Source organism: Equus caballus, chromosome 8 (genome assembly GCF_041296265.1).
Source record: "Equus caballus isolate H_3958 breed thoroughbred chromosome 8, TB-T2T, whole genome shotgun sequence".
Lineage (NCBI taxonomy): Eukaryota > Metazoa > Chordata > Mammalia > Perissodactyla > Equidae > Equus > Equus caballus.
The window spans coordinates 20,735,776-20,749,841 of NC_091691.1; the positions used below are offsets into that span (position 1 = coordinate 20,735,776).

The window sequence follows — 14,066 nt, forward strand, 5'->3', positions numbered from 1 at the left end:
CCTTCCCTGGATCCTCACAACAGTATTTGAGCCAGAGGAGATGCCTACCGTCCCCATTTTGCAGGGGAAAACAGAAGACTGAGGGGTTGAGTTAGATTCCCAAGATTGTGTGGCTGTTGAGTGGCAGATCTGGGATGCGTTCATCAAATACACGTTTGATTGATTGAGCACTTACTCTGTACTGGGCTTTGTGCTGGGTGTGTGGGATAAAGGGAGGACAAGATGGCAGACGTCCCTGCTCTCCCAAAACTTGTGTTCTCACTGGGGGAGACCGATAATAAGCAAGTAAATAAATTTAATGATTTCAGACAGTGGCTGAGTGAGAGTTGAATTGCAGCCTTCTGATTCCCATTTGAGGGTCTTCCTACAATACTGTTCCAGTCCTTCCCACTTTAAGCTAAGAGCTAACAGCATAGGGACACACACACACACGCAATCCATCCATCCACTCATCCAACCATCTACCCATCCATCCATCCATTGAACCACCCATCCACCCACACGTCCATCCATCCTTCGACCCATCCACCCACCCACCCATCCATCCATCCATCCATCCATTCACCCACCCATCCATTCACCCACCCATCCATCCATCCATCCATCCACCCATCCGTCCATCCATCCATCTATCCATCCATCCATCCATCCATTTATCTATCCGTAAAGGTCAAGGTTACCACCTTTTCATATTCTCTGAAAACAAGGGGTTTTACGAAAGCTGAAAGGCTGGGGCAGTCTATCAGAAAGAGCACTGTTTTGTGAGTCAAAGGCCTGAATTATAGATGCACCTCTGACTTGCTGAAGGTCCCTTAGCTAAGGAGTAGCTGCTCACCACTCTGCCTCCAGGGTCTCTGTCTATGAAGACTTGACAAAGGCCTTTCATCTGAATGAACTCAATCAGCAAGGGAAATGACCCACTTGGGAATGGTGACAATATTTTTTCAATGGGATTAGTGATTTGAAAGCAGCTCTGCAAGTTTCCCAGCTCTGGAATCTACCCAAATACCTTCAAGTATTGGACAACTTTCACAGAGCCATATGTCCAGTCTTCTAAGAGGGAAAAGAGGAAACTCAAATTACTTGGACTGATAAGATTTGAACACTCACTTTATGTGCAAGGAAGATAGACAGGAACTAGACTGCACTTAATTATTATCTCAGTTTCTACAAGAAGTTTAGGTATTATCGCCATATACAGTCAAGAACTGAGATTGGAATGGTCCAGTGGTATGCCCAAGGTCACATAGCCAGGCACAGTCAGAGACATAACTCTGTGTCCTGAAATCTGGATTCATCATTAAAGCCACTTTATCCAGAATAAAAAGCAACTAGAAAAACGCCAGGGACCAGGGTTTTTCACAGTGCTATGTGGTGATTGGTGGTCGGAATCGTGAGGAGCTTTACTATTATCCAAGAAACTCACTTGGGTTCAGGACGGTTGGAATACAGTTGACCACTCTTAATGCACAACCTTCTGAAACTGAGCTGTGGACTCATCAAAGACTGGACACCTGACCACAGCCTCTCCCCCAGCCGTGGAAGGTAAACTCGACTTGGCTGGGAAATAGGTCTTTGCTGTTGGTCAGTTATCGAGCTCCCAATAAGAAGAAAGAAACCAAGCCATAACCAAAATAAACACAGAGATTACATCTCAAGCGTTTATCAAGACCCAACTGAAATTTGGATCCACACTTTGGAATTTCTTTATAATGTGATGAAGTCTGAGAAGAATTTGAGAATGCTTAAGACCTGCTTTCATGAATAAGCCAGCACCGAGCTTTTCTTAGGACTCTGCATCAGATCTTTGGGGTATTAAAGACTGGAATGTGTAATTTTACGATTTTCCAAAATGTGCCCCAGCCTTTTTTCATATTATTCTTCCTTCTTTACTTGTAACAAATCTGGAAGGGGATCAGAAACTCGGGAATGGTTAGTTTGCCTTGTTTTTTTCTCTTGCCAAGGGTACCCTGCAGCTGTGTTTTCTGTTATTGAAAAAGGGAACACCCTGGTTAAATGGAAAACCCAAAGGTTATGATTGTAGCAACAATGGAAACATTCAGATTTATGGATCCAGGGGATGGAAGGAAGCACGGAGGGAAGGAATAAAGGAAAGAGGTGGTGAGGACGGTGTCTTCAAGACAGCAAAATATGCCCAGTTGAAAGGTGATAAACGTGGCTGCTTGTTCATCTGGGTGTCTTCAAGCATCTGGATGGTTGGGATGATGTAGATAGAATACCTGGAAGGCTGGCTGCACTTTTCGCTTTTTTGAGGACAAATGTTTGGGCATCTTCTGGGTCCCAGATGTGTCCCAGAAAAAAGAGTCTAGTTAAAAATAAACTTTCTTGCTATTAGGTGGGTGCAACCCTAGTGTAGATACGTTTTGTTTGGGGAGATTTTTGACTTGCCTATGGGTGTCACTCGGAGAATGATGCAAATGGAAGCGTTTGGTGGAACCCAAACCTAAGCTACCTTCCCCGGACTGAGGAGCTGTTTTATAATCCAGTACAAAGCCAAAGCCACCATGACTGACTTGATGCTTTATATCCGAGGACCACCTCCTGACTTGATGCTTTATATCCAAGGACCACCTCCTGACTTGATGCTTTATATCCGAGGACCACCTCCTGACTTGATGCTTTATATCCGAGGACCACCTCCTGACTTGATGCTTTATATCCGAGGACCACCTCCTGACTTGATGCTTTATATCCGAGGACCACGTCCTGACTTGATGCTTTATATCTGAGGACCACTTCCTAATCACAGTGTGTCAGCCTCCCTCGCTCACTGCTCAGGGTGGGATGGAGAGGGGCCGAGGATGCACACCGAGCAGGACCATGACTACCTGTTGACCACTCTATCTCCAGCACCCGGTGCAGTACCTGGCACCTGGTGGGGGCTCAGTAAATATCTGTTGGATGATTGAATGAGTGGCATCGGCAGGTAGAAATCTAGAGAGCAGGAAGCAAGGTGTGGTAGACAAGGTAAGTCAGACCTGGCTTAGATCCCAGCCTTTGCTCCTTCCCAGCTGTGTGACCTTGGGCAGGTCGCTTCTCTGAGCTTCAGCTTCTGCCTCTGTGAGACAGGGATGAGAGCAGCCACCTTGAGGAATTACTATGAGGTTAGAGGAAGGCCACTTAGTAGGTGCTCAATAAATAATAGCTATTCCTTCCTCCGTTTATTTAGTCCCACGTCCTGCCCTCACACCACGGACCATCACAGTGAGTTGCAGGCACATCCAGTGTCCTGTGTTTCATTTTCCTTCACACTCCCCAAAGACAGACTTATTTCTTGACATTCATTGATTAGAAAGAGATTGGCGGGTGAGAAGAGAAAGCCTGCAGTTTTGGGGGGTAAAATTCCAGCTCAGGAATGAATCTGTTTTGAGGTTTATACTTTGGGAGAAATTCCCAGGTATTGCTTCCCCCGGAGGAAACACCTGGAGATGTGTTATTATAGATCCGGTTTGGCGCGAGACTGACTGGTGGTGTTACCCTTCAAACAAGAGCTGCCTTCGATGATGGCGCTCAAGTGACGTACATGCTCGATTTTATTTCATTCTTAGCTGCCCAGGCAAGTAAGTATTACAACTCGGATTCAGAGATGATGAAAATGAGGCTCCTAGAGGGCAGAGGCTGATGTCACACAGATATTAAGTATGAGAGCTAGAGTCAGACCCAGACACGTCTAGGCTTCTTACCCTGGGGTCTGGATTGTAGGGAGCCCTTGGGCCCCTTGAAGTTGTGTGCAAAACTCTGAAGGCACATGCGATTCTCAAAACTTTGTGTGTCAGTGTATTTTTCTAGGAGACAGCCCAGTACTTTTGTTAGTTCCCAAAGGGGTCAGTGACACCAAAGTCGTTCAGGAAAACCCTCCTTCAGAGACAGGTCTATCTCCACTGCCCTACACTGGGGAATAGCTAGTGCCTGGAGAAGGGAAGTGACTTGCTGAGCAAGGAAACAGGGACACGTTAAAGTGTACCGACTCAACAGATGTTAACTGGATGCTTGCTTACACAAGGCGTCAGTAAAGGATCTGGTGATTCCTTCAGGCTCCCATCCATTTGTCCATTTGTCTATCCATCCTTCCATCCATTACACAAATATTTTTGCGTGTCTTCTCCATGTAGCATGGTATGGAAGAGCAGGCTTTGAAGTTACATTTCTTGGATTCTAATCCTAGAGCCACTGTTTACCAGCCATGTAAGACCTTGGGTGAGTTTCTTAACCTCTCTGTGTCTCCTTTGTCTCATCTGTAAAATGGGGATAATAATAGAATCCACCTCCCAGGGTTGTTGTGACGATGAAATGGGTGACTTTATGGAGGGGTCTTAGAACAGTGCCGGGCAGAGTAAACACTATATGAGTTGTTTTTACTGTTATGGTTGATACTCTTGTTATTAGTTTTCTTACTAGGAATGCGCCAGGTTCTGGGAATGTAACGATGGGTCACACAGACGATATTCAACCTTCATGGAATTTACATGCCAGGGAACAAGGAAGATGATGATAACTATGATTCATTGAGTGTTTCCCTGTACCGAGCTCTGCATGAAGTGCTTAATCTATATTTTCCCTTCTCATTCTCAACACCTCCCTTCGTAGACAGTGCTGTCGTGACCCTTTCCATTTTATGAAGAAACTGAGCTCAGAAAGGTCAAACTGCTTAGGACTCCATAGCCCAAGGTCTAACCATTACAGTCCACCCCCTTTTACCAGAATGGAGGGTGGAGCTAGCAGACTCGCAGACTTGATTCTTCAGTCCTTTGGTCAAATGGCTGTCTGTGCCTCTAGCTGTGGGGTGGCCGGTCCTGGCCTCATTGGTCTCTCTCCTCCTGTCTTAGCAGATGAAGAATGTTCCACCACAGACCATCCCTATAAGAAGCCCTACATGGAGACGTCGCCCAGTGAAGAGGACCCCTTCTACCGCTCCAGCTACCCCCAGCAACAGGGCCTGAGTGCCTCCTACAGGACAGAGTCAGCCCAGCGACAGGCCTGCATGTACGCCAGCTCCGCCCCGCCCAGTGAGCCGGTGCCCAGCCTGGAAGACATCAGCTGCAACACGTGGCCGAGCATGCCCTCCTATGGCAGCTGCACAGTCACCACCGTGCAGCCCATGGACAGGCTACCCTACCAACACTTCTCTGCTCACTTCACCTCGGGGCCCCTGGTCCCCCGGCTGGCCGGCATGGCCAACCATGGCTCCCCGCAGCTTGGAGAAGGAATGTTCCAGCACCAGACCTCAGTGGCCCACCAGCCTGTGGTCAGGCAGTGTGGACCTCAGACTGGCCTCCAGTCCCCAGGCAGCCTTCAGCCCTCTGAGTTCCTTTACTCTCACGGCGTGCCGAGAACTCTGTCCCCGCATCAGTACCACTCTGTGCACGGAGTCGGCATGGTGCCAGAGTGGAGTGACAATAGCTAAATTAAGGCCTGCTTCCGAACGGACATTCGCTCGAGAGAGAGAGGAGCGCGAGGGAGAGAGACGGTAGCCGAGAGAACCCCGTGGACAAGATCCTTCGTGTCACCCCGTGTTCACGTCTGCTCTAGAGACCCCCTGGACACTGATCTGATCAGTCGCTTGAAACCACAGTTCAAAAAATGTGACTTTGTTGTTCTGTCTCAAAACTTAAAAAACAAACAAAAAAAGATGAATCCCATGACCGCCACGCCCATCAGCCGGCCACGTTCACACCACCTCCGCAAGTCCTCCCGATTCCTCCTTTTGGTCTCCGGAGAATCTTGCCTCATCGAGTGTTTCATCCTGAAGCGTAGTTGGAGCCTTTGCCTGTCTTGGTGTTAATGTTGACATTGTTATATAATAAATAATAATATATTTTTTCTTTCAATTTTCTTAATGGGACCCAGTCCCTTCTTTTGGGGGAGGTCTGAGGCAAGTATGTTTCAAATTATGTACTTGTGGGGTTCCCCTCGAATATGCCACCCCTCAAATCTAAATTCGCCACCCTCCCCTTGACTAAGAAATTACCTACCTCTGCCGTGCGATTTCTCCGAACAGGTCTCCTGGGTCCCAGCTTTTCTCCAATTTTCTCCCACCTTCCCCACCATCGCGGAGCCCGGTTTTGCGATCTGTTTAGCAGCACAGTCAGGATGACGTTGGGCTCCATCTGGGGTCCTATCTTCCTCAGTCCTCCTGTCTTTCCAGCCGTCTGTCGCTAAAACGTGGCCTATAGCTTCCCGACCGGAAGGCTCGCTTTGAAAAACTTAAAAAGCCCGGGTTTCCATGCGGGCAGAACTGTGATAAGGAGCAAGCTCTGTGCTGACAAGAGTTGTGACAAAGCCAAAATAAATATTCGTCCCGATAGAAAAACGCCAGCCCCCAGCTTCCAAACCTCCAGTCTGGATGCAAAGAAACAGCCACCATTCCTAGGGAAGAGGCAAGACGTGCTCGCCCATCAGGTCTCTCCAAAGAAACTGCCCCGACACCAAATGCCGACGCCAAACTGTGGTTATTGAAAACAGAAAACAGTATAAAAAAGTGTGTAAGTAAAACGTTATTGCAGGGTTCTTCAGATGTAATATTTTACTGGTACTATTTATTTATAAATAGGAGTTCTAATTAAGTAATAACATGAAATGAAATCCAGCATGGGAGCTGGCCAAGAGCTTTTTAATTTTATTGATACTCAAAACCAAGTTTGCGTTTTTTTTTTTTTCTCTTGAATGTGCTTTGCTTTCTTGATTAAAAAAAAATTTTTTTTAACTGACCCTAATAAAGAGAACAGGGTAATATGTGAAGCTGAGTGTGTCCAAGTACGTGAGAGTGTGTGAGTATGTTTATGTGAGTGTCCTTATGCGATTATGTCTTTTTATGTTGCTAAGGGGGGGAGGGCAAGAATTAAGTACTCGCTCCGTATATTGTGTGCCAATTAATGCCTAATAAATACCATGTGCTTAAAAAAGTACAAGGGACTTGAACCCCATTTTTTTTTCCTGTTCTTTCTGCTGACTAAGTAGAGGGGAAATCGGGCAGAGGAAATAGGAAAGAGTTGTCTTTCATGTGGATTCTTCGCCCCATCTGCTTTCTCCTGCTGGTCTCATGGATATTTGGAACCTGTTGTATTTGAGTGTGGTGGAGCTAATATATTTATCCACTGGCTGATATTCCTGGAATGGATTCATTTGTTTTAATTGAATTCGTATCAGCATTGGAAAAGAAAAATCGTCAGGAATCCCAACTGATCAGAAAATGATATTGGTCAGGCCATGTGGACCACCCAATCGTTGGTTTTCTGCAGGATCTCTTTCTTCGAATTGCTTGCTGGCATCAAGTGTTTTAGAGGTCGCTTGGCGAGCAACTTTATGGACCCTCAATGGAGATTTACTTAAAACCCACACATTTAGAATTTGTGTGTTTGTCCTGTATAACTCCTACGGGGCAGAATAGAGCAGCAAATTGGTGAGTAAGTTAGTACTGCATTTTTTTTCTTTTTTCTAAAGGGAGCATTTGATTTATCCATTGCTTTCTCTCTCTTTCTCTCTTTTTTTTTTTTGTTGAGGAAGATTAACCCTGAGCTAACATCTGCTGCCAATCCTCCTCTTTTTGCTGAGGAAGACTGGCCCTGAGCTAACATCCATGCCCATCTTCCTCTACTTTATATGTGGGACGCCTACCACAGCATGGCTTGCCAAGCGGTGCCATATCCACACTGGGGATCCTAATCTGGCGAACCCCTGGGCTGCCGAAGCAGAACGTGTGAACTTATCCACTGCGCCACCGGGCCGCCCCCCCTGTATTTTTTTCTATTTTTATCATTTCAATGCCCACACTTTTCCAATTATCCAGAGCCATCGAATATGTCACATCTCCTTGAAGCAGGGCCAATGGCTTGTTGATCACAAATTATTCATTTGATCAGGTCCCCCTGGAAACTTTCCTAAGCAAAGAACTTCCAAGAAGTGTGAATTAATTATAAAGAAATGACAATTCAGCTTCTTTGAAGAATGATGGAGAAACTGGGTCAATGGCCTTCCTGTCCCCACAGAGAAGGAATTAGTAAAGTTTCGCTGCATAAGTTCTAACTCTAAATAGATATTTATTCTCCTGAGATCACAAAAAAGAAGGTTGCCTTTAAAAAAATTACCTTCCAAACTAATTTACCAGCTATACAAGATAGTCAGTCAGTCTTATTTTTTCACCGGAATACCAAATTCACACCCCGCCCCGGCACGCAAACAGTTGCCATCATTGGAAAATTGTTAAAAACTTGTTCACAGCAAGTTTCATAAATCAGGAAAGGACACTCTCCTCCCATAACAGAGGCAGGTTAACCTCTTTGGGTTCCAAACAATGGTTATAAAGGATCTTTTCACTGAATTGGTAGGTTTAAGGATGTAATAGCCCAATGTTCATGTAGTTTTATAATTGTTTAGATGTCAACAAATTATTATATTCCTACCATATATTTAGTGGCTGCTTGCCCTGTACTGGACGTGTCATAAATATTGAGGACACAGTGGCGAACAAGGCAATAAAGTTGTGTCCTCTTGGAGCTTATGGTTTAGTGAGAGAAACAGCCCTGGGGTAATCATCTCCGTAATCAGTGGATTGCTAAGTCAGGAAGAACCATAAAGGCAGAGTGCATGATGTTATAAGGGGCTAAGACAGGGAGTCCTAACCTGATCTGGAGGAGGTGACTTTTGAGCTGAGCCCTGAATGATGAGTAGGAATTAACCAGGTGAAAAGTTGGGAGGAAAAGCATTTCAGACAGAGGGAACAGCTTATGCAAAGGTCCTGAGGCAGAAATGGTGATGGAGGAATAAGATGTAGATTCCTCCCTGGGTAGTAATCGCTTAGTCTGCATTCATTCATTTATTCAACAAGCATGTGTTAAGGTCCCACCCTGTGCGGTTGACACCCTTGCTTGCTGAGAACCTACTAATTGTGTTAGGCTCTTTTCCAGTTAGTTCCCACAGCTGCAGAGGACACACTGGACTTGTGAGCTGGTCGGCTTCTTTGTACCTGGGAGAGGAGAGTTAGAGCATCCTTCTGCTTCCTGGTCCAAAACTGAGCGCTCGAGTATGGGACTCAAAGTTATGGGGCAGAAGATCAGCAGAACTTTCAGAGACCCAGATCATTAATATTCTTGAGCTCAGAGAGGTTGGGAACACTCCCAACATCACACAGCTGGTATGTGGCAGAGTTCAGCACGGAACCTAAGTTTGTCCCAGGCTTAGCTTCCTCGTTCACTAAAGGGAGATAGTGTACTGCTTCCGAGGACTGTGCTGAGGTTCAAAGGAGACGGTATCTGTGGCAACACCCAGGAACGGACCTACCACAGTAGATGCTCAATTAATGCTTGAAAAGAAAAACCTTAATCCATGAAATGCAAGTTCCATATAATTTTCATTCATGGACTTAGGAAGTGTCTACTTTAAATATAATGATACCTAGGGCTAGTGAGAAAATAGGAAATCTCATAATCTGCTGGCTGGGATGAAAATAGGTAAATGTCTTTGGAGGAGTGTTTGGCAGAATAGATCAGAAGCCTTAACAATGTGCTAATCCTTTAATCTGATCATTCTGCTTTGAGGAATTGGTCCTAAGGTAAGAATCAGGGATGTGTGTAAATAGTTATTTTCTAGGTAGTTCATCACTATTTTTTTAATCATATAAAGCTGGAGGCATCCTTAGTATCCGATAGGACGGGGCTACTCGAGTGAATTAGCGTGTGCCCATACAGTGGAATGCCATGTGGCCATCAAATACACATTTGTGAGGAGGATTTGAAGAAGATATTTAAGACTCGTGTGTGCAAGAAGCCGGTCCCTAGCAGCACACACAACAGCTTCTCCATCTTGTGAAAGACACCTGCCTGCCTTCACGCTTAGACAATAAAGCCAGTTAGGGTGTAAACACAATAATAACAGTGGTGGGACTGTGAGAGTTTAAATTTTCTTTGTGTTTTTGGGTATTTCTCCTTTTCTTGTGATGAAGATGAATTATCTTTGTAATTAGGAATAGAATTAGTAAAATAAAATCTAGTTTATTTTTCGGGCGTTGATCAAACCGAGTTTGTGAGGAAGGTGGGCACCCATGTCTGCTCTGAGGCTGAAGGGGTGGAGATCCGGTGAGGAGTGCCATTGACCTGGTCAGTGATGGAGCTGGGTACCAGTACCAGCCAGGCCACTGCTGATCACGGAATGTTCCATCGCAGAAACAGAGAGACGGCTGATGCTTCTTGGGCTCCACTTTCTGGGGTGGTTGTTGCTGGCTGCTCCTCCTGGTGGGAACTGTTATCCTCTTGTCAGCAAATACAACACACACACATACATACCCACATACCATATACCAACACACACATATATCAACACACACGTGCATACAATATACACATATACAAACACAGACATACACACATACAAACACAAACATAATACACACAGATGTACACATATATACAAACACACACACATACAGTATACAATATACAAACAGACACAGACTTACACATATACATATACACACATACACAAACACACATACATACAATATGCACATATACAAACACACAGACATACAAACAGAACACACACAGACATACACATATATAAAAACACACACACATACAGTATACACATATACAAACACACACAGACACAGGCCTACACATATATATATACACATACACACATACATACAATATGCACATATATAAACACACAGACGTACACATATATGCAAACACACACACAGTATACACATATGCAACATACACAGACCTACACACATACACATATACAAACACACAGACACTATGCACACATATATAACACACATACAATATGCACATATACAAACACACAGACACACATAAAAACACATATACATACAATATACACACATACAAAAACACACAGGCACAGATATACACACACATACACACATATATATATAAACACATACCTACAATATACACATATCCAAAACACACAGACACAGATATGCACACACATATGCATGTGCATACACACACATACACATATACAAACAGGTACATAGAATATACACATATATGAACACACACACACACGTTGAATCAGGCAGTTGTAAGAATGTCCCCTTTGTTCTCTAACTGACCCGGCTTATAAAATTCACTTCTCCACTTACCGCCTCTGTGACCCGGGGTGATTCGAGCCAGCTTGCTAACCCTCCGTCTGATCATCCGTGAAATGAGGATAATGCCGGCCGCACTGACCCAGAGAGTGTTCCAGGGAGGCTGCAGGGGGACGATGAGCGTGCAGTGCCCAGCACAGGGCCTGGAACAGAGGACGTGCTCAGTGCGGTCAGCTAATGGATTAATCAGTGCTGTTTATTATTATCATTATTCCTTCTCTTCCTCCTCCTCCTCCTCTTGCTGGGAAATTCGCCCCGTGATCTTCCGTTATTTTATAATAGACTTGAGCCGTCATCAGCGCCATCAACATCATCAGCTTCAGCAATAATTAAAACACGGCTGCCCCACACAGGCACCGTCCCAGAGATGACTTAAATAGCCAGCTTTGTAAGGGACCATCAACTCTGGATCGTCTGTGGCAACAGAGAGAACAGAAGGTTCTCCATCCCCAAAGGCTGACTGGTCCGCACCGTTCCTTTTCTGACCTCAGAATGCATTCTTACACCCCTTAAAAAGCAGTCAAGCATGTAAATCCTTCCGATACACTGATTGAAAGATGCTTGGTCAGAACTGTGAGTGTCACAGGTGGGACAGCCAGGAGTGCCGGCTGAGGGCTATTCCTGGCAGGGATTTAATCCGTGACTGACATCCCGCCTCCCGTAGATAGTATAGCAGAAATAGCAAGAACAGCTTTCCTGTATTGACCATACACTCCGTGTCAGTCCCTATACCAAGCAGCATACTTACGTGGTCCCGTGACTGGGAGGTAGGGACCTTCTGACCCCTATTTTATAGAAAGAAGCACCTAAGCAGAGAGTTTAGGTGACATGTCCAAGGTCACTCCGATTATGGGTGGCTTGGCCGACATTGCATGGTGTCAGACCCCCGTATGTGACAGACGGACCCATGCCATCCCTGCCCTTTCCATGGGCCCAGGAGAAGGAGGGGGGTTGGGCAGCTGAGTGTGCCAGGGCAGCCTTCTTTGCCTTCGGGGGACAGGTATCCTTGGAGCCTTCAATCACCAGAAAAATAAAACAGGTTTGTGACTTTGCGTCTGAGGACTGACTCCCTCAGAAGTCAGGGCCGGTGGCTCCCTGGGCTCGGATGCCCTGCGAACCCTCCAGCGTGTGAGCGAGTTATCCACGTGGCCAAGCCTCAGTTTCCACCTCTGCAACATGAGGGTGAGAAGATCAGCCTCGTGGGCCTGGCGTAGAGATCAAATGGGAGAGGTTCCAGAATGTGCCCAGCGGGCCAGCTGCCGTCCTCGGCACATTTGATAAACAGAGGCTTCAAACAGACCTCACCTCAACCACAGCCTCCCTCAGGAGGCTTCACCGGCCCCAAGACAAGCTAGGATGCCCTTTTTCTTTCCCTAACATTCATCACAGTTGACTTTTCTTCCTTCGTGAACTGCCGGTCTCCTCTCCCGGGGTCAGGAGAGCTCCGGGAGGCCAGGAACGTTCCAGTCTTGCCTGCTTGTATTTTCATTTAGAAGGTGTTTGCTAATTATGTCCTGAGTGAATTGATAAATCTCTCAACAGATGTCCTCATTGGAGGACAGGACTCTGTGGCCAAGTCAGGGACTCGGTGGAAGATGACTCTTGTGCCTGGTCTCACGTCCTCTTTGCCCACCTCACATTTCAGATGTGGTTAGGGGGACAGTTCAGAGCATGCTGACAGCATGCCACCTCAAGCAGCCACCCATGTGGCCGCAATAAGGGCTGCATAACAAGCAACTACAAAAGCTCAGAGGCGTACGTCAATAAACATTTGCTTTTGCTCCAGAGCCCACGAGTCAACCGAGTGGTTCCATTGGATCAACCAAGGGGTGCTGTCGATCGGGGCTGAGTTCAGCTGGTCTTGGCTGTGCTCATGCGCCTGTGATCAGCCGAGGGGTCAGCTGGGGGTAGGCTGGTCTAGGATTCCCTTGGATGTGATGCCTTGCTTCTGCTCCATGTGACTTCTCATCCTTCATGGGCCCATACGTGACACGTCCATTCAAAGCCAGGGCGTGTCTGGTGTGTACACAAGTCATATGCAAGCCTTGCCTTGAGGAGCTCTATGAGCCGGGGTTCAACCAGAGAAGCAGAGCCAGTAGGAGAATGTGGATATATACGAAAAGATTTATTGCAAGAATCGGCTTATTTGACTGGGAGGGCTGGTGGGCCAGTCTGAAATGCACAGGGCGGGCCATTAGGAAGGACAGCGTATTAGTCTGCCATACGCTGCCATAACAAAATGCTGCACACCGCGGGGCTTAAACAACGGACATTTATTTTCTCACAGTTCTGAGGCTGGAAGTCCAAGATCAAGTTGCTGCCAGGGTTGGTTTCTGGCGAGGCCTCTTTTCCTGGCTTGTAGCCGGCCACCCCTTCGCTCTGTGCTCACATGGCCTTTCCTCTGAGCACTTGGAGGGGCAGAGAAAGGGAGGGAGGAAAGGAGAGAGCTCTGATTTGTGTCCGTCTTCTTATAAGGGTGGCAGTCCTCCTGGATCAGGGCCCCGCCCTCATGACCTCATTTAACCTTAGTTATCTCCTTAAAGGCCCCGTCTCCTAATGTAGTCGCATTGGGGGTTACAGCTTCAACACAGGAACTGGGCAGGGGCACAACTCAGTCCCTACGGGGCAGTCTGGAGCTCCCAGGCATGGCTGAAACTGCCGTCCACAGGCAGAATTTCTTCCTTCCCTTCAGGAAGCTCTGCTTTTAAGACCTTTCGACTCATTGAACCAGGCCCACCCAGATTATCTGGAATAGTCTCCCTTACTTAAAGTCAACTGATTGTGGATTTTCATCACATCTATAAAGAACCTCTAAGCAACACCTAGGTTAGTGTTGGATGGGATCACTGGAGATGTAGCCTGGCCAAGTTGACACGGCAGACAGATTCTCGCCGTGGCTGTCTCCTTTCACGAGCAGTCAGCCAGCTGG

At 46.4% G+C, this 14,066-nt stretch overlaps 1 protein-coding gene across 14 annotated transcripts in view; it reads left to right on the top strand.

Moving 5' to 3' along the window:
• TBX5 (T-box transcription factor 5) overlaps positions 1–14,066 on the top strand; it is a 102,659-nt gene that overhangs the window by 75,280 nt on the left and 13,313 nt on the right. For 6 of the 14 annotated variants that reach the window (XM_070275437.1, XM_005612583.4, XM_023647104.2 and 3 more), the window contains one exon: positions 4,848–6,926. The exons of 2 other annotated variants lie outside the window; for them this stretch is intronic. In XM_070275437.1, the coding sequence (XP_070131538.1) occupies positions 4,848–5,425 (578 nt within the window). In that variant the 3' untranslated portion in view covers positions 5,426–6,926. Of the gene's footprint in view, positions 1–4,847; positions 6,927–14,066 lie in introns of those variants that run through there. 6 more of the 14 variants (XM_070275442.1, XM_070275438.1, XM_023647105.2 and 3 more) reach the window with 1 other exon arrangement.